At 47.5% G+C, this 20,405-nt stretch overlaps 1 protein-coding gene across 1 annotated transcript in view; it reads right to left on the reverse strand.

The window, feature by feature from the left end:
• The window catches only part of LAMB1 (laminin subunit beta 1), a 67,083-nt gene that overhangs the window by 17,230 nt on the left and 29,448 nt on the right, over nucleotides 1-20,405 (reverse strand). The window contains 11 exon segments of the mRNA XM_032484231.1: nucleotides 4,340-4,436; nucleotides 5,171-5,385; nucleotides 6,472-6,696; nucleotides 7,751-7,914; nucleotides 10,634-10,865; nucleotides 11,082-11,225; nucleotides 11,803-12,007; nucleotides 12,437-12,560; nucleotides 12,764-12,891; nucleotides 14,363-14,521; nucleotides 15,796-15,931. Of these exon segments, the coding sequence (XP_032340122.1) occupies nucleotides 4,340-4,436; nucleotides 5,171-5,385; nucleotides 6,472-6,696; nucleotides 7,751-7,914; nucleotides 10,634-10,865; nucleotides 11,082-11,225; nucleotides 11,803-12,007; nucleotides 12,437-12,560; nucleotides 12,764-12,891; nucleotides 14,363-14,521; nucleotides 15,796-15,931 (1,829 nt within the window).

The raw sequence follows: 20,405 nt of genomic DNA on the forward strand, positions 1-20,405 counted from the left end.
GAAAGACAAATATCATATGATATCACTTATATGTGGAATCTAAAAAAATGATACAAACTTATTTCCAAAATGGAAAAAGACTCACAGACATAGGAACCAAACTTACGGTTACCAAAGGGGAAGGGAAGAGGAGGGATAAATTAGGAGTTTGGGATTAGCAGATACAAACTACTATATATAAAACAGATAAACAACAAGAAACTACTGCATAGCACAGGGAACTATATTCACTATCTTGTAATAATCTATAGTGAAAAAGAATATGGAAAAGAATACATAACTGAACTACTATGCTATAGAGCAGACACAAGACTGTAAATCAAGTGTTAGTTCAATAAAAAAATAAGAGATAAGCTATTAGGTAGAAAATAAGCTACCAGGAGCTACTGTACAACATGGTGAATAAAGCCAATATTTTACAATACGAGTATAACTTTTACAAATTGTGAATCACTGTATTGTACCCTGTAACTTACAGAATATTATACAGCAACAATACTTCAATTTAAAAAATCCCAAACAATAAGAACATGATCTCTACAAGGGAGGTCAATGGAGGATGTTGCACCCACTTCACACACACTGAGACCTCGAGAAAAAGGCTAGTGAGTCGAAGCCAGAGTGGGAACCACCGGCCTGTGGACCTCTTTATCAGTACGTGCAACTTTCCTGCTTTCTCCATATCCTCTCCTCTCCCCCTGCGGACCTCCGCTGGCCACTGAAGAGAGTCCATCCTCAATGGCTTTTCATCATCTGGTAAAAACATGACACCTGCTGAATGACTCCCGTTCCTCCCGGACTCCCCTCTGCTGGCGGCTGAAAGGTCCCCACGGCTTGTCTCCAGCTCCCCCTGCTGCATCCACCCCCGACCCAGGCGCCAGTGGGCTGTCACTCAGGGTGCTGCTGGTCACCCGCTTTTCCTTTTGAAACCCGAACCTCCCTGGGAACCGAGAAAGTACTATATCCTAAAATCAGGTGACCGGGTCTCTTCGCTTTTGCCAGGGACCTTGCCTCCCAGCAACAGGGGACCCCCGGAGGTGCGGTAATGCCCAAAGGTCTACTCTAACTTTACCGAGGCCCTTCTGTTTCACTCTAAGCAAGGGAAATTGAAATACTTTTTAATCTCTTCAATGGGACTGTCTTTTTCTTTACATCCTCTACCTCCTCCAGCCCCGCCTTTTTTTTTTTTTTTTGTCCTCAGGAATAGAACTTCAGTTTGGAAATGGAAGTTGGAGAATGAATGGAATTTCAGCTGCAGAAATGAGCTGGCTTTCTGGTCTAGCAGCTGGCAAACATTTTCTATAAGAGATAGTAAATATTTCGGCTTTGTGGGCCCTCTGGTCTGTCACTACTGGACTCTGACACTGCAGAACAAAGGCAGCCCCAGACCGTCCGTAAACAAACAGGCAAGGTGGGGCTCCAATAAAACTTTATTTGCCGACAGGGGCAGCAAGCTGGATTTGGCACGGAGCTGCAGACAAGCCTTCCCTCCACTAACAATAATATCTGTGATTCTTGAAAGAATCCCATGCCATCTGATTTCCTGAGCCACGCTGGAAATAAAGAGTAAGGTGGGTAAATGAATCCCAGCCACAGAAAAGATAAGCATTAAAAAGAATGGATGTGTGAGCAAAGGAATGTACTTAAATTTTCTACTAAAAATGATCTGAAATGAGAAAAGCTGGATGAAAAACAAACAAAAAACCCCAGCCCCCCTCCAGAGCCTCTCACCTCTGGCCCACATTTCCAATTGGCCCAGGTTTAGGAGACACTAGCGTTTCCCAAAAGCCAGAGGCCCTCTGCTATCTCCACATCAACAAGATTCCTCCTGTGACCCTGACTCGTTGGAGCACAAGGCAGAGGTTTCCCCAGGCACGTTCAGGAGAGGGTGGGCGAGATGCTCTCCAGCCAGCACAGTGGGGGGCTTGTTCAGACTTGGCACCAGTCAGGCCCAGAGACCCCACCCGCCTGGACAATAGGAACATTCAACAATTCATGAGCTGGAGGCCCAACTCATTTGTCTCTCACATAACTCTGGGTTTTTTCCATAAGAAGAATACTTGGCCATGACCTAAGTCTTTCTATAAGCATATTGTTAGTGAGGAGGCCCCAGAGGGGCTACATTTGTGCCCTGTTCAGCTGAATGATTTGAAGCTAAAGACTTCTGCGCAATTCATTACATAATTTGAGCCAAGTGGTCACATTTTTTCCCCCTATCATTCCATCTAAGGTCAGGTGACACTTATTCTTGTCCCTGCTGGTCGCTGGACCCTGTCCCTTCAAGTTCTGGTCCTCTCGTTACCACTGGTGACTATGTTCCAGTATCGAGAGCCCTGAACTCCGTCTGCACCTGCATCCTTGTCCCTGCCGCCTTCAAATCATCCTGGTCCCACTCCGACAGCCATCCTGTGTGCACAAGGCCCGTGGCTGGCCGTGACCCCCCCGCTGTTAGTCAATTCCCACCCTCTCTGGGTGCTTTGTAAGTTATAAGCTTCCTCCAAGGGGAGTCAAAAGCATTTGGGTCCCTAACAGGCTGACCTTTCTTCCAGATGAAATGAACAAGGAAGCTGGTGAACCTCAGCGCTGTGGATTTCTGTTCCTGCAAAGTTTCTAAAACATGATCTAACTTTTGACCTCAACAAGTTGGTAACTGTTCCTATAAGCCACGATTTCTCTGGCAGATTTAGAGGCGAAAGTTTAAAGATAAAAGGGGGAGGGGTCAAGTTCTGAGTATTAAATGAACAATCCTCTGATTGACTCCAACTCCGGGCAACAGGCTTTTCATGCTAACAAAGCTTGGATGGAGGAAAAGGTCGGAAAGTTTTTGCAGCCCAGGCCATTTTGCCAATGACACACGCTGACAGAATTGGGCTATCAACGATGGTAGAACCATTATCTGAATAAAACCAAGTCCTTGAGGCAGCACAGGATTGAGGAATTTCACAGAATAGTGGTTAGAGCCCCGGAGAAATCAGAGTGTAAGCAGGACTTTACTTGCAGGAGACATCCTGGAGCAAGCAGTCCACTAACTGTCACGGACCTTCTAACGAAGTGAGGAAATCAGATCCCATTAGGAACCAACATCTGGACTGAAGGATGATGAGTGAAAACCCGCTGGTGTGTCAACACAGCAGACACCACCCCGCCTGTGCAACAAGCCTCCATCTTGTCTCAGATGTTGGTGCGGACCCTTCTGGCTGCACCTCGTATGGAAAACCACATCACACGCCGTTTGTTCTCGTAGTGTCCACTGTGTGAGGTTTCCTGGCCCTTAATGAACAGACGGTTTGACTCTAAAGGAACACATACCTAGGTTAGCGATTTTTGACAAACCGCTAGTTTGAAAATCTGTTTTTTTTTTTTCTCACTACAGTTGAATCCAAGAGAAAATGACCATTTTTTTTCTAAATGTAGAGTCCAACAGGGACCTAGGATTCCAGGTATGCAATGAAGAAAACATATCAGAGAGCAAATAAACTACAGGAGATATTTATCCATATCCATATAAACTTAAAACATGGGGAAGAAAATCCAAGTAGGAAAGAAAGAAAAGGAAAATGATATAGAAATGGTCTATTAAAGTCCTTTTCATAAGTGCTTTAAGATCTGAAAAATAATATGGCAGGTCAAAAAAACTGCAACAGCATCAAAATTGAGCAATCCTTCTGATTCACGTGATCGGAACAAGTTTCTGCTCGTAAGAAAACACCAAGTTTTCCCTCACAGACCCAATCATAAGCCTAAGTGGGAATCTGGGTTTTAACTGCATGTGTCAGACGTGGAGCTCCTGCCACCTATTCCTCTGTGGGGACACGAGGGCTCTAGGATGTCATCCTCCAGTTCCCGCTGGTGGGGACCCAACACTCACGCCAAGGACTTTAACTATCGGCATCACCTACTTGATACACTGGGATCCAACAGTCCTACCAGAACCACCGATCAGCTTTGCGCGTGCGGGCAAGGAAGTGGCCACAGAATACTGTTCAGAGGCGCAAAAAAATCAATCTTCACAACTATAGGGTGATTGAGCCCATTTGGGTTAAAAGCATTTTAAAAAGCCATTGAGTATGTATTTGGGGTGCGTAGGTATGTTTGTCCAAGCTGAGACAAACAAACATCACCCCTGAGGAACGGAGCTGGAAGCACACAGGTCCACTTTTTATTACCTACCTGTCTCTAGGGCTAACTGAGTTCGATTTTTTTTTTTGAAACAATGAGCATAAATTTCCTTTGTAACCAAGCATAGTTTCTCTAGGGCAATCCACTTGCGCTGTACTTTATAGAGTTGACAGAATGTCCTGCAGACATCCATCCTCTCCCGTCCGATCCAAGAGCTCACCTCTGCACTCCACGCTGGGGTCTCCCCAGAAGAGCTCCTGGCACTCGCTGCAGGTGCGGCCTCCGAAGCCAGGCATGCACTGGCACTGCCCCGTGAACTGCGGCCAGAAGACACACCTCGGTCAAACCAGCTGCCGGGCAGAGGCCAGGCTCCTTTTCCTTTTTCAGCTGCCAGTTAGGGCAAGTGCGATTGAACTGTGAGCCTAAGAAAGCCTCACAGCTTGACCAGCGAAAGGGAATCTTGTTCCCGTCCTGGGTGCTCAGGGCCCCATGCTGGCATCTCCTCACTGCTCTCCTGCACCTGGGACTGGAGGGCCTGGAGCACGGTCCACTTAATTCGCATGTTCCCTCACGCAGCACGGATGAGCTTGGACCACCTGGGACTCACCTGCAGTGGGGGAGAACTTCAGAATATGTGTGCGTGTGTCAGGAGACAAGAGCACTTTTTATGATGCTGGGTATGGTTACATGGTTCATTTCAGGCTGTGTGGTTAAGAGAAGAAAGCCTGATTCTCATCCATTCTAAAGCAAGGCTGCATCTGCAGTGGGGGCACTGGGCTGAAGCGCTCTGGGTGCATCTGATGGGGCCCCTGGGCACAGACAGCTTTATGGTCCCAGCTGAGGGGGGATAAGTGAGGGCAGCTATCCAGTCTGTGCTGGGTTTGCCAAGCTGTGCACCCTGGTACAAAGCTGTGACTACGAGGGGTGACTTTCTCTAAGTGGGGCCAAGCTGCCAAACAGCTGTCACAGGGACTCAAAGTTATCTTTCCTTCTGCCAGGAGGGCCTCCCACTAGCCCCCTTCCCCCTCAACCTGGAGCCACAGCACCTCACCTCGTTACAAGACAGCCCGAAGGAATGGGCGGCGTCACAGTTGCACGGGTCACACCCTGTCCCGCTGGCCAGCTGCCAGGTGTTGGGTGCGCAGCGGTCACAGTTCTGGCCGATCACGTTAGGGAGACACGAGCACTGCCCGGTGGCTGTGTCACACTGGCAGTCGGAGCCGTTACAGTGCTCCTGCACTGTGCCCAGGTAATTACAGACGCACTCTGCAAACAAACCACATGGCCAGGCTGACTTATGGAGTCACCCTGAGAAAATACCCAGACAATGCAAAAGTTAGCTACATCAACCGACTGCAATCTTCCCTCCCCAGATTTCGACCTGGAAATGCAAACAAGTAGGGAAAGGAACAGAAGGGATGAGAAGGAAAAATCTAAAACCGTGGTTCTTCATCTTCTATGGTGTTCTACAGAGTTCTGGTATTTCTCAGGCAGACAGGCACCATGACACATTCTGCCCAGCAGTGTTTCAAAATACGTGATTTAATAAGCTGCCGGTGAATTATTTTAAAATTGAGGATTTAACTGGAAATGAAGACTATGCTGTGGGAGTGGAGATACCTAATTCTGAACTCTTGGCAGGAAGCAGCAGTGATGGATGTGTGAAACGTAGCAGGTAAAGCCCTTTAAGCTAGGTAGGCTTTTTTAAAAATATACATATATTTTAATGGAGGTACTGGGGATTGAACCCAGGACTTCGTGCATGCTAACCATGCACTCTACCACTTGAGCTCCACCCTCCCCTATAAGCCAGGAAGGCTTTAAGGAATCCAATCCTGCTAGTCCTCAACATTCCACACATGTTTGTATAAACAAAGACAGGGCCTGGGGGCCAGGAAATGCTGGCTGGTCTCTCCATGAGAAACACTGAAAGACAGACTTCAGAGATGTCACTTCCTTCTCTCCCTTAAGTAGGAAGGCTCTATCCATCAGTGATGTAAGAAAAGGTGTGGACCAAAGCGGGTATCTAGGATGCAGAAGTCCCAGGCAATCAGCAAGTTCACGGGTAGAACATCAGATCAATACACTCTACTGGGTGCCATTGATCACCGTGACAGCTACTCAGCTTTTCCTTTTAGTTCCCTCCTGGGCTGTGGGCGCAGCTCAACACTTCAGCCCTGCCAGGCAACGACGTAAAAACCAAAACAAAGCAACACAGCCTCATCTTTCCTTTGTCGAGAGTGAAATTTTCCCTCTCTGAACAAGCGATGAAACAAACACCCAAATTAACCCCCCCACCCCCACCCCCGGCGAGGAGGAAGAGGGTGGAAGCCACTCCAGCGAGCATCTTACTGCGGCAGTCCTGCCGGAGGGCGTCCCCGTAGTACCCGCGTCGGCACAGCTGGCAGCGCTCGCCTTCCGTGTGGTACAGGCACTTCCGGCACCGCCCCGTCTCCTTGTCGCAGGCTTCCGGGTCCGCGGTGTCGATGTTGTGGTGGCACTCGCAAGGCTGACACGTGCCCCCCATGTCCGAGGGGTTCCCGAAGAAGCCCGCGGCACAGTCGTCGCATCTGGAGCCTGTCGTCCAATAAGACCAGCTTGGAGCCTCCGGCGCCCCCTGAGGGGAGGGGAGGGGAGGGGAAGGGAGGGGAGGGGTCCCGCCACCGCCCCCCCCCCCACATCCCCGCCCACCGGAGAACCAGCCCAGGCAGCGCAGTCCTGGTTGCCGAGCAGCACCTGGGACTTCAGCTCCTCATCACCCAGGGATGGAGTGGTTAGGAGCGCAAAGACCAGCTCACAGTGGAAAGCTGGGCTTAATGCTAAATCCTAAGGATTCTATGAACTGAAAAATTCCTGCGCCTACACGAGCAACCTGAAAAATGGGACCCTTCGTGATGATCAATTTTTCTTTTCTTTTTTTTTTTTTAAAGGAGGGGATTTTAATGGAGGTACTGGGGATTGAATCCAGGACCTTATGCACGCTAAGCACGTGCTCTGCCAGTGAGCTCTACCCACTCCCCCCCAATTTCTCTTCTTCAGAAGTCCTCAAATGACATGCAAACTGGCCAAACGATGTGGAAGCATAATGAGTATTTGAAACAGTGGCATCAAGGATGAAATAAAAGGAGTTTGCGTTCCCAACCCGCTGCACTCTGTGAACGTGGACAGATAATGCGAGTACAATGAACAGCAAAGACTATATCCAGCTCTGACCGACTCTGTCGTCTGGGCGTCCCCCCACAACATTCTTCTCTTCCCTTCTGCCCACTATTGGGCATTTTACTACTTTAAGACTCTTCCACTAGGAACTGGATTAGAGAAGGGAGATGTAAAATGTAAATTAATCTTGCTACTGGCTAAGAACAGAAAAATGTGCACAGGAACTTAGGGATTAAATGAGTTTGCTACTGTGCTCTGTGTTATAACGTTATTATCATAGAGACACAGGAATTGACTAACCCCACATGACAAACAGGAAAAGAGCATCTTTTATACTTTGGATTCCCTTCATTTTTAATTAAGGATTGTAAAAATACAACTAAATTGGCTCACTGTTCCATCTTTTTTTCTTCCTTGACAACTAACCTCATAAAGACACACCTTTTCCTCCGAAAGTCTGGACATTACTTACCAACGTATCCAGGATTACAGACACAGGCAAGCTGTAAAGTAACAGGGTCCTGATAACAGCTACTGGCAAACTGGCGTCCGCTGTCGGGACCATCTGGGCAAGGACAAGGGCGGCAGTGATCGCCGGACCCAATGATGGGGTCTCCATAGTAACCAGCCAAGCACCTACAGCAGCCGCAGGAGAGAGAAGGTCATGAACCACAGTTAGGAGAAAACTGCTACAAGAAAAAGTCCAAAAATCCATGTCCTCTATTTGGGAACATCATTCCCTGTTCCTCACGTTTCCACATGGAGGACTTTCCAGCAGAGCCGTGGCTCAAACATCAGCTCCCATCAGAATTCCCTGGAGTGCTTGCTGAAACACAGATTGCGGGCTTCCTCTCCCCATTTCTGACTCAGGAGGTGATGCTGATGCTGCTGGTCTGGGGATCCCACTTGCAGGACCATTGCATTAGGGTGACACCCTTCGCCTCACCCAGACCCTCATTCACTCCTCCCCAGAGGAAGCACATCTGCCCACGTGCACCCTACTGTCCTATCAGCTGCCTGCCTTGAGCACCATGGTCAGCCCCCTCCTTGCATTAAGGAGTCTGGGAGAGGGGCACAGGGGAAAGAGAGCTTGTGATTGTCTGCCTCCACCTCTGCCTGGGATGGGTGATGTGTTGGCAAGCCACAGCGGCTTGTTCTGCAATCCAGCCTTTACCAGCAACAAAGCTGATAAGGATGCTCTCCACCTGCATGACTCTTGTGTCTGTTTCTCAGAGATGAGAGATGTTATTTATCAATTCCCCAATCCAACAGGTCCCCATCTCTTCTCAACAGATAAGGCATCCATGGAGCTTACATGGTTTGCAAGGCTTCTACAACTAGTTAGTAATGAGCCAGGATCTGAATTCAGCCTCCTGACTTTTAGCAAGGAATTCTTTTACTATGTCATGCTGCTTCTCAACATGACTGGTAATTAGGTTACTTTTTTTACTTCCTACAACATAAGAGCTTGAAGGAATAGAAGATCATCTAACCCAGCCTCCATATTCAACTATCAGAAAGTTGGCTACTCAGAGAGGTGAGCTAACACACGCAAGGTTTTGGAGCAGGTTAGAAGTGGAACTGGTCCTAGAACTTCTAATTCAGTGTCGTCTTTTTTTTTTTTTTTTTTTTTTTTTTGAGGCAGAGGTAATATTTTTAAAAGGGAGTGCAGAGAGGATGAAGAAATAGAAGGGGAAGTTCTTCGGAGGAAATTAGCCTTCTACTTAATTAGACACAGACATCATACAAGAACACATGCCCCAGTTACGTGCTGGAAGACTCAGCAGTGATGAGGCAACGAAGTGCAGCGGTTTCTGAGAAAGATTTCTATGAGGCTTTTCTGGGTGAAATAAATCCAAATACATCATGAAAGAAACAGAATGTTCATTTCCTGCCTCCCCCTCCCCGTCCCCTTTGGGACCAATTTGAGCCTAGAGCTTCTTTTTAAATTCCTGGGTTTGAAACTCTCAACATCCCAGAATGAGGACAAGAATGATGAGAAATCGGCTCAAACCAGAGAGCAGAATCTCAAAAGCACTTAAATGAAACTTCATCATCCACCTCGGGCTAAAAATCTTTTCTTCTTCTACACCCTTTCAAGTTCTCCTGCAAGAAATCAAAATGCTTGACAGATCAAATTCACAGTGTGCCTGACTTCACATCAGCCTGGTGGACACTGACCTGTTTATCTGTTCCCTACCCGCGCTTTTCCCACTTTTCATCTGAGTTTCTCATCTGTCTCTTTCTCTCGAAATTACTCTCCATTTCCCATTGAAAGAATAGTAATGAAAAACAACACAGAAAACAAAAGATGACACTAACATATTAATTTCTCCCTTTTGATCTTGTGTAACTGTTTTCCTGTTGTCTTCTTCCAACGCAATTTTGCGGTTGGAAGGACTGACTTTTACTCTGAGGAGTCACTGGAATCCCTAAAACACACGAGTACCATCCAGCATGGAGCCAAGAGCCCGGTATTTGCTGCCACGCACATTTTCCTGCCATAAGATCATCACATATTCACTTTTCACTAACAATTTCTCCTTCATCTGATGAGTAACTTTCCCACCGGCTGAAGCATTTGCTGAATTTTTTAAAAACAAAAATCCCATACAGTGCAGATGGGTATTAGAAGACAGAAGATTTCTGACATTAAAGTTAGAGACTGAGTCCAAAACAAGCAGGTTTAATAGCACGTCTGCCTTTTTTCATTATTAACAAACAATATTAAGTGGGCATGTCATTTTTTCACATGAATGTTTCCTTATGTACTGAGCTGGGCTGTCATGTTATTTGAGGCCTACTCTGGGTCCCATTCTTACACCTACTGCAGGGCAGGGCATCCATAATTACTCAATTAACATTTGCTGACTGGAGAACAGATCCACTTTTGTTCATTTTCTGTAGCCTCCTAGAAATTATAGTTGCGTAAAACATTTCGGAAAACAGAGCCATTGAAAATGACTCATCCCCATTTGGATTTGGTTTCCACTTTGACCCAAATCAGGCAGTTTTAACATTTCACAAGTCTCATCCTCGGCCAAAAATCTGCTGAGACAGGGAGATGATGTCTGTCCAGCCTTAAGGTGATCTCCAGGCTAACTCCCAAAGAGGGTGGATTCACATCAGGTTTGTTCTCAGCTGTATCCCCAGCACAGAACAATGCCTGGCACATGGGAGGCATAAACTAAATACGGACTGGTGAAATGAATGAGTTCCTAGAAGATACTGAGGTGGTCAGAAATGAGCCACCTGGAGCTGGAGACAAGATTCCTTCTGTAGTTTGTCTAAGATGCTCTTTGCTCAGCCAAAAACAACCTCGTCCCCAAAATTTCAAGAGGTCATGTCCACGTACCTTTCACAGTTGTGACCCGTGGTGTAGTCCTGGCAGCTCAAGCACTCTCCTGTCACCGAGTCGCAGTCATCGGCGTGGCCGTTGCACTGGCAGGGCTGGCAACTCGGAAAGCCCCAGTACCCGGGGAAGCACCGGTCACACTGCCGCGCGTACACCCCCTGGAAACAGTGGCACTGGCCGGTGATGGGATCGCAGAAAGCATTGACAGATCCTTGCAGGTGGCACTCGCAAGCTGAAGAAACAGGCAACCAAGGGACCACGGTGAGAAGCCCAGTAAATGCAAACACATCCCGTCTAGATACCAGCCCCTCGTGCCCACGGCAGAACACTCTCGGGCCCCCTGTGATCAATTTCTGAAGCGGAGCACGCCTTCCGAAGCTGAGGGCCCCACACTAGCATGACTCAGATCATCTGAACGAACACGGTATGGTTGTTATCATGAACCTACGTTTGCATCCACTGGGGCCAAAACCAAAGGTGCCCGGAGCACATCTGTCACATGTTCTTCCAACCACGTTCGGCCGGCACTGGCACTGGCCTCCGTTGGGGTTGCAGACGGAACTTAACGAGCCCTGAGGGTCGCATTCACAAGCTGCAGGACAGAGAGGTGAGAGCCTGTGAGACAGGGCAGCCGCTCCCACACAGCGATGGGCACATCGTGTCCTGCCCGGTTCTGGACCCTCCCCACCTGCACCACCTCCGCTCCTTCAGAATCTCCATTTAGAACAGTAACATCCCTCAGAGGGGTGTGAGGGAAGTGGCAGGAGCCGGGGTTGACAGATACAGGCAGTTTTTCTAGGAAGGAGGTCATGAAGGGTTTCTCCCCTTGCCTTCAAAGCTCAGGGATCACAGGACCTCCAACAAAAGCCAAGTGACCTTTCAAAGTGAAAAATGTAAGTTTCATTCTGACTCCCCACCCTGCGAGTGGAAAGTCTCAGGGACTTTTCCCTGGTCCCTAGTCTGTTTCTGGATGACGATTCCATTGTCAGTCATGCTCTTTCACTAATACACTTTAAAAAAGAAAAAATCAAGACCAACTGTAGTTGAGACTATCTCCCTCGTGCTAACTGCCCCACAGGAACCGCAGGGCACACCTGCCCGCGCACCTCGTGATGCCAAGTGTCCTCGTGCTCTCGAGGAAGCAGGGGCAGCAGCACAGCAATACCTACCCAGGCCCGTCTGGTGCAACAGGGCGGAGATGCTGAAGATGATGTTTCTGCAAACGTCGGTCATGGGCGTCTTCACGACGCTCCTGCTGTTCTCCAGGCATCGGTATCTCTGAAAGGTTTCCCAGGCACTGTTGGTGACCACCCCGTCTCCTGAGCCTCCCACGGTGAAGATGTCCAGGGACTTACAGAACGGCATGAGAACAAGCTAGGAAGAAACAAGAACACACTGTTCTTACGGGCATGTCCTGGGTCACCCATGAACCAAGTCAACACATAAAACCCTCAAGTGCTTCTAAGACTCTTGAAAAGAAAAAAAATAAAGACTCATGGAGTCACGTGAAAATCTTCCCATTCTTAAATACACTTGCCAGAAAAGGTTTAGATATCCCTTACATCGTGTGATGATTTTTGAAATATCATTGTTAAGGTACTTCATATTCTTAGGAAGGATCAGCTTGAGGAGATCCTTTCCAGACGGCAGAGTTTTTAAAATAAATAAGCAAAGTGGCCTTGGAGGCAGGAAAGAGTGACTCTGTCTCACCGCCTAGCACTGCCCTCAGCAGAAGCCCCGGGAGGGCGGATGCACACTTTCTGCCCAGCCCTCCCCTGGTGCCAGCAACGACCTTGCACTTACGGAGTCGATCAGCGTGTAGGGGCTGTCCACGCTGCTGTCGGAGGACGTGTACTGGGGCAGCTCTAACCGCACCGTGTAGTTCACGCCCTTCTCAAAGCACACGGGGCGTGGGAGGACCACATACCTGCCCCGAAACAAAAGAGAAACAGCGACAAAAGGTCCACCTTTACGTATCTGATCTATCAAAGCTCTATACTGGTCAGCCCAAAGGAAGGAAGTCGCCAGTCCACATTTGGCTCCGGCTGTACAACTCACAGGGCGAGACACCAGAAAAAAACTGAATTTGCATGTTAGTTCCACTGGGGTGCAAACCACCGTCACACTGACCTGGAGCCAGGCGACAGGGACACCATCTGGTTGTCATCATCAGGAACAGTGTTTCCACATCGGCTGCTGGTTGGAATCTTCCCAGGTCGCTGAACCATGATGACAGCCTTCTCCCAGTGGTCGGGGAGCTAGAGGAAGAAACAGACAATCAGAAGGACCCTCTGTGCTGACCCACTGCTGCCCGTTTGTTTGTAAAAACCTCTCAAGATTGATCATTAGCCAAGTTGAAATGGAAAACACTCACTTGTGAAGTTTCCCTTCCCTCTTTACCATTTCCTTGATTATTACCCCAGTTCCAGCCCAAATCCCTTGTCACCTGGACACTGTAACAGCCTTCCCACTGCTCTCCAGGCCTCTCCCAACATCCCTTTCCATCCTTCTTAAAACACAGCTCTTTTTTTTTAAATTGAAGTATAGTCAGTTTATAACGCTGTGTTAGTTTCTGGTGTACAGCATAGTGATTCAGTTATACACATATACATACCCTTTTTTCAGACTCTTTTCCATGTTAAGTTATTACAAGATATTGAATATAGTTCCCTGTGCTATAAGTAGGTCCTTGTTCTTTATTTTTATTGAAGTACAGCTGATTTACAGTATCGCATTAGTTTTGGGTGTACAGCAAAGTGATTCAATGATATATATGCATATATTCTTTTTCAAACTCTTCCATTATAGGTTATTACAAGCTATTGAATATAGGTCCCTGTGCTGTACAGTAGGTCCTAGTTGTTAACCTGTCTTATATACAGTAGTGTGTATCTGTTGATCCCAAACTCCTAATTTATCTCTTCCCATCTTTCCCCTTTTGGTAACCATAAGTTTGTTTTCTGTGTTTGTGAGTCTGTTTCTCTGTTTGTTTTACAAATAAGTTCATTTGCATGGTTTTTTTTAGATTCCACATATAAGTGATACCACATATTTGTCTTTCTTTGACTTAAAAATACAAAAAATAACAACATCAACAAAACATACAGCTTAGATAAGGACAACCCCCTGCCCAGAATCCTCTGTAAGCTTCTTGTTAATACAGAGTCCAAGATCATTTACTGATCCTAGCATTTCTCTTAACAGCATCTCCAACCATAGCCGTGACCCGGCCCTGTGGAAGGACGCCCTAAACACTCTCTCTGCGCTGCTAATGCTATCCCTCACTTCCTCTTGTGGCAAAACTCCTTCTAGATTTTAAGGTCTACACCTGATTCTTTAGGAAACACGGCAGCCCCTGGTCCAGCCTGGCTGGAATGAACCTCTCATATTCCAGCACCGTTTGTGTCTCTGCTCTTCCACCCTCCACCTTTGATGACAGTTAGGGGCACGTGTCCATCCCTGGGCAGTGCAGTCGTCAGGACAAGGAGAGGACGTGATACCTTCTCACCACCACCTCAGTTCTCAGCAAGGCTGGGTGCCTAACAAGGAGATCACTAAACGCTGGTGACGCTGAATTCAAGAAAAACGTACACTTTCACTTCCATGGACGATGGCAAGTCAGACAACTTCCTATTCTAATGTAACCACATTTCACAAAGACATCGTGTCCATTAGAAGAAGGGCTTTTCTACCAATATTCCCTACCCCATTAGTCCACTGAGGGCTTACCTGTGGCTCATAGCGAATTAGGATCTCGTACTCCATGGAATACGGTATGTTGTCAATGAAGAACTCCAAGTAAGCCCCTTCGGGCACCCGGACGAAGCCCGCTCCGGTCCAGGAAGGAATCCGGTCCTGGACATACTGCCGCTCCACTATGCTGACCCCCTGAGGACGAGAGGACAGTAGTGCCACTCTATTGGAAATGCAATTCAATTCGATGTAACCAGTCAGAGAAACCTGCAGTCACCCAAAGGTCCAAAACTGAAGACATTATACCTCTTTCTGCAATCACATTTTCCCAGCACACTGAAAAAAGCTTTTGATATATAAACGGGGAATCAGTTTCTTTTTAGTTCTTAGGTTGAGGGTCTTGGGACGTTGGGGATGGGATTCTAGGCTTGGGATACAGCTTCTATGATACAACCAGGGAAGTGCACATGAAGGAAGGAGAGAGAACATCCCAGACGTGGTTACAAGCCTAGGACCAGGTCCTGGATTTCTACGCGGCTGGTCCACTATCTCGTGGCTGTCTTTCTGTCTGTCATTCGTTTCAAGCTCCAAGTACAAGTAAGGAAACTTGGTACAATCATGCATGTTCACAACTAATGAGTGAATTCTGATTGTCACCGAGACCAAGAATGGATCAAGCTGAGTTATTTAACTCAAACATGCATTCAGGTTTGTCCAAAGGATTATATACAACGCCAGTGATCAGTCATCTCCGAAGATGAAGTCTTTCATTCCTTGTAATGTATGTGTGTGGCCTTACCCATCAAGAGGGGGAACCCATATTTCCCTGCCCTTGAATCCGGTCTGGACTTGAGACTTGTGACCAGCAAAATGTGAGATAACAACATTCTGGGGCTTCTCAGCCCAGACCGTAAGAGACCTGGCAGTTTCTGTTTCCTCCTTCTTGGAAGCCAGCAGCCATGCATGAAGTCTCACTACCCTGACTCCACCACTCTGTGAGGAAGCTCGAGACGTCTGCTTGGAGAAAAGTGCCCCATCACCCCAGCTGAAGTGTCAGACACGTATTTTAAAGCCACTAACTTTGGGGGTGGCTTGTCACGTGACAATAGAAAACAAACAGTAGCTTCACTGAGCATTTACTGTATTAGGTCAATAACTTTGGAGCATCAGTAGAGGGAAGAATGAAATGAGAAAACAAGCCCCCTCCGCTAAAAAACACCAAAAGCCTTACTGTTGAGTGTTCCAAAGTCTCTTTCTGAGTTACTGACGTACTTAGCTTCATTTTTATTTTTTAATTTTTTTGTACTTAGCTTTAAATATGACTGTTCTCAGGAAGGCACGGTCTTGATCCCCTCTCCACGCTCACTGACGAGGTGCTTCTTAACTGGTCTCTTTACACAATATGCAGATGCCATTACCGCTCCAGGAAACACTCCTTTACCCATCTGGCGCGCCCCCTCCTTACTTACAGGCCCAAAGTTGGCTTCTTCTGCTTCATAGATGTAGTGATCCAGGGTGGTGAAGTAGTAACCGGATTCCACCTCGTCGCACTGACGTCCGATCATGTGGGGTCGGCACACGCACTGGCCCGACTCCGCAGAGCAACTGGAAACGAACGAGAGTCGGGTCAGCTGTGCTCACCACGTTCATAAACGAATCCCCTGGATGCAGGTCTGTATTTGCCATTAAGCATTCAATGGCGTGAAATATTCAGGGAGGCTTTTCTTACTTCCTTCAGAAAATAAGTACGTGGGAAAAATACTGCCTCCAAATTAATCCCAAACTTCAAGGTTGAAAGCTCTCTGCGACCTGGTCTTTCAGTTTTAACTCCCTTGCCGCCTCTTTCCTGTGCTCCATCAGCGCCACGCTGGGGGTTTTCTGTAGGTATCACATACATTCTTGCTTTGAGATCTTATCTCTTCCTCCTTATTTCCAACTGCAGCCCCTTTCCTGGGCCTCGGACCCAGATAACCAACTCCTGGAAGGACAGCTCCCAGTCAGCGGTCCCAGAGGCGAACCACAGACCCCAAAGGGCAGGACCCACTCCCTCCCGTGTTCTCTGCTGGGGAGAAGACATCACCGCCCACAGAGTCAACCTGGTCAGAAACCTAGAAGTTATTCCTTAGATTCCTTCTTCACATCCAGTGAGGAACCCAGTTCTGACTTCCCCTCCTGCCATCTTGTGTCTCTCTCCCCTCCTTCCATGGCTGTGCTACGCCCTTCTCTCTCTTGCTCACAGTAAAAGCAGTGACACTCTTCTAATTGATATCTTTATTGCCAGTCTTCCAACTTCCCAACCTAAACAGCCACCTTCCTTCCTCCAGAGCTGCCTGAATGACCTTTCTAAGATCCATCAACTTATCATTTCCAAGGACGATGGCTTTGGGGAGGTGCACCAGGCCTCCCACCACCTGGCTCTCCCTTACCTTTCTAGCCTCCCCTCTCCCCTTTGCCTCTCCAACCACACCCAACTACTTAGTTTCTCCGAGCCCTGGGTTGTTCACGACCCTTTCCCTTTGCTCGTGTGGTTTCTGCAGCCTGGAATGCCCTGCTCTTTTATCTACTCATCAAAGATCCTTCCCATTCTTCTTTTAAGATTCAGCTCACAAGTGGCTCCTGTTGTCATATTTCCTCACCATCACTCCCCATTCCACACAAAGAACCTCCTTCTCCTTCACGCCACCACCTCCTGGCAGGGGAAATGATGTATGTACAACATCTACAGCAAAGCTTATCACCAAGCAGGTGTTCACATCACAGCTGAGGCACCGTGCCTTCAGATCCTACCTGTTTTTTAAAGCTCTGCTCAACTGTCATCCTTTCCACAAAGTCCTGTTTGGTCCCCTCCCTCTTCTATTCTCAAGTGGTGCTTTCTAAGGTCTCCACTGGTCTTTATCTCTACTGTTAAGACAGTTATCACTTTCTCTCTTCCAGCAGAATTACTGACAGAACTACCTCACCCCCTCGGTGGCTGTAAAGTCCCTGAAGCCCTGAACTGTGCTTCAGTCACCTCAGTCGCCCTCCCCCGGGGCCTGGACCAATGCTCTCCATGCAGACACACTCCAACGTTGGCTGAACAGATCAATGTGTGAAGGACAGGCATTTTGAATAAAATAGAAAAAAAGAAAAATAGGAGATTTAATATAAATCACTCTTCTGTTATGATTCATTATTTTAGGTAACAAAGACCTCAGATAAACTATAATGTATTCGTTTTTTTCTCAGCCTGTCTTTTTCCTCAGTATCATGACTCTAAGACAAGGTAAAACTGAACTACACGCACCCATTTTTACTTCATTAAAATCAAGATGTGGTTTGGAACTGTTACTTTAAACCTATTCCCAGAGTTCTTTTTTTTTTTTTCTCCTCTCATCCCAAAGTTCATTTTAAACCAAGTACCTAAGGCAAGTTATAACACACAGGAAGTCTGAACACTCAGAGGTTTATTAAAAACACCCCAAACAGCCCTGTCCTGGTCCAGCTGAAGTCTTCTTCCTGTGTGTCACATAAATAGTTTTTATCCTACAGGGATAAGAATACTTAACGTCCCGTCACTGATTCCCCGAGGAGGAAAGCTTGTTCCAATTAGGACCTAGCCCTCTTTTGGCTCAACCCACCAACCAAAGTCATTTTCCCAAATTCACGCAGCAGACATGACATCATACGGACTGAAGAAAATCCTTCTCTCCTCCCCAGCAGATGTCTGGTGAGGGAACAAACGTCCAAAACATGAACCAAGGAAGAAAAGACCCAGATTCTGCCCCCCTGCCATCCATCACAGGAGAGCAAGCAAAGCAGAGTGAGGATGAAGACGGTGGGCAGACTCCTGCTGCCCGCTGACCCGCAGCACAGCTCTAAAGGGGACTGGACTCGTGACAACCTGATCGTGTGAAAGGCATTCCCCTCGCGCCAGCCCCGCCACTCGCACGCCTGGGTCTTCACACTTGAACTGCTGCCATCGGCAGGCATGGCGCCCGTGCAGCGTTTCCCCCCTTTGATGAACTCATTCTTGTGGCTTTCCCTGCCCCTTGCAGACGGCCCTCACGCCTACAGCTCTTAGTTCTTCCTCAGCTGTGCTCCGGTTGGACATTTCCATGGTCTGCCCAGCTGTCACCTCTAATTCATCTTGTCCCCAAGCGTTCATCACCACACACTGACTTCGTATCTTCACCTCTGCTATCTGTCAGCAGATTTAAATTCTTCTGATGTAGGGGAGACGTCATCTTCCCTGTCCCTTATCCTCAATGACACCCACGTGTTATTTCAAGACGTTTCTCAACTCGGCGGTTTCCTCCCGTTGTTGCTGCTACGACCCTGGTCCGGCACATCATCATTCCGTCTCTGTTACTCTAGCCGCCTCCCAAACTGACCTTTCTAGCTTTTCTGTCTCCCCTGCCCAATCCATCCACTTACACTGGCAAACCCATCTTTCCACAGCACCGCCTTCATTACTTTATAAGGACGCACCCCTTATTTCTTCATCAAGTCATGGTGCCTCTGCCCAATTTCCAGCAGCCTCCCTGACCCATCCTCTGAAAGCAACTGCTTCTCTTTCTCGTGCCCGCCCCTGGCTTCAGATCAGCCACACTCCTCAGCCTCTTCCACAAATATTTACTGAGCAAATATTGGCCCTGAAAGCTGTTCTTTCAGTGTCAATACTCTCACATTTTAGTCCATTGTCAACTTCCCTCTGAACCAGTCTTTACGTCCTCGTTAAGTCCATTATTTCCAGCTAACTGATATGGAGAACAAAATGGAAGGAAAAAATAGCCCCTGTCCTAAAGAACTCCCCGTCTAATTGGGGAGATAAACAATCGAGCAATTGGCCAAGACACAGCTCAAAATGCAGGAGGTGCCTTTTCAGAGCTAAGCACAAAGAACTAGGGGTGAGATGAAGACACCATTCATCTGGCTGAGGGGCGCCAGAAAAGGGTGGCCCTGAAGGTTGCAGACAGAGGCTCTGCCAGGCAGGGAAGACGAGAAGACAAGAACAAAGGGGGGGAACAGAGGAACGTGAGCAGAGATGGTCAAGATCAGACCAAGATCTGGTCTGACCTGGACCAAGCCACGTTTGCCCTACTGTGCCTTCACCTGGAAGTTCAAATTCCACCTCCTCCACAGCATGAAGAAAGATTATTCATTATACATTTATCAATTTATTACATAACTGTCATTGTTTTTTCCTGTGTTCATGTAAAAATCCTACTGGATAGAAATGGTACACTTTACAATTTTATATGTTCCTCCCACCAATTTCCCTGTAATTCGATACAGATTCAATTCATCGGCTCAGTCAGGTAGGGTGAGGACGTCCAACACAATAAATCAGGTCCTGGGGCAGGTAGAATAATGGCTCTCACATTATGTGGAGAGGTCCACATCCTCATCCCCGGAGTCTCTGGTATGTGACCTCACGTGACACAAGGAACTTGGCCGACGTGACTGGAGTTAAGCACCTTGAGAAGGGAGATTATCCTGGCTTATCTAGGTGGGCCTGAGCTGTGCCATGAGAAGGACTGACCCACTGGTGCTGGCTTGGAAGGTCAAAGAAGGAGGCCATGAGTCAAGGAACATACGCAGCCTCCAGAAGCCAGGACAGGCCCTCAGCTGACGGCCAGCAGGAAAATGGGGATGCCACCCGACATCCAAAAGGAACTGAATTCTGCCAACAACTTGAATGAGCAGGGTAGTCTCCCCAGAGCCTTCAGGTACAAACACAGCCCTATTGACATCTTGATTTTAGTCTACTGAGATCGTGTCTGACATCAGAACTGTTAGATAATACGTTTATGTTGTTTCAGGCCACCAAGTCGTGGTAATGTGTCATGGCAATGAGAGACAACTAACACAGGCGCAGTTTTTTTGGTGAAGGCCAAGGGTATCTTTCAAAAACAGATTTCTCATCAATATAGAAATCAGCAACTATTGCAAGGCAGACCATTTCATTTAAACAGTGATGAGCAGGGGAAAATACTGTAAAAACTCAACTTCTCTATTATTAAGAAATTCAGAAAAAGAAAGCCATTAAAGGATAAAAATCATTCCTGGGGGAGGGTACAGCTCAAGTGGTAGAGCGCGT

The sequence above is a fragment of the Camelus ferus genome, chromosome 7 (genome assembly GCF_009834535.1).
Source record: "Camelus ferus isolate YT-003-E chromosome 7, BCGSAC_Cfer_1.0, whole genome shotgun sequence".
In the NCBI taxonomy this organism is placed as follows: Eukaryota; Metazoa; Chordata; class Mammalia; order Artiodactyla; family Camelidae; genus Camelus; species Camelus ferus.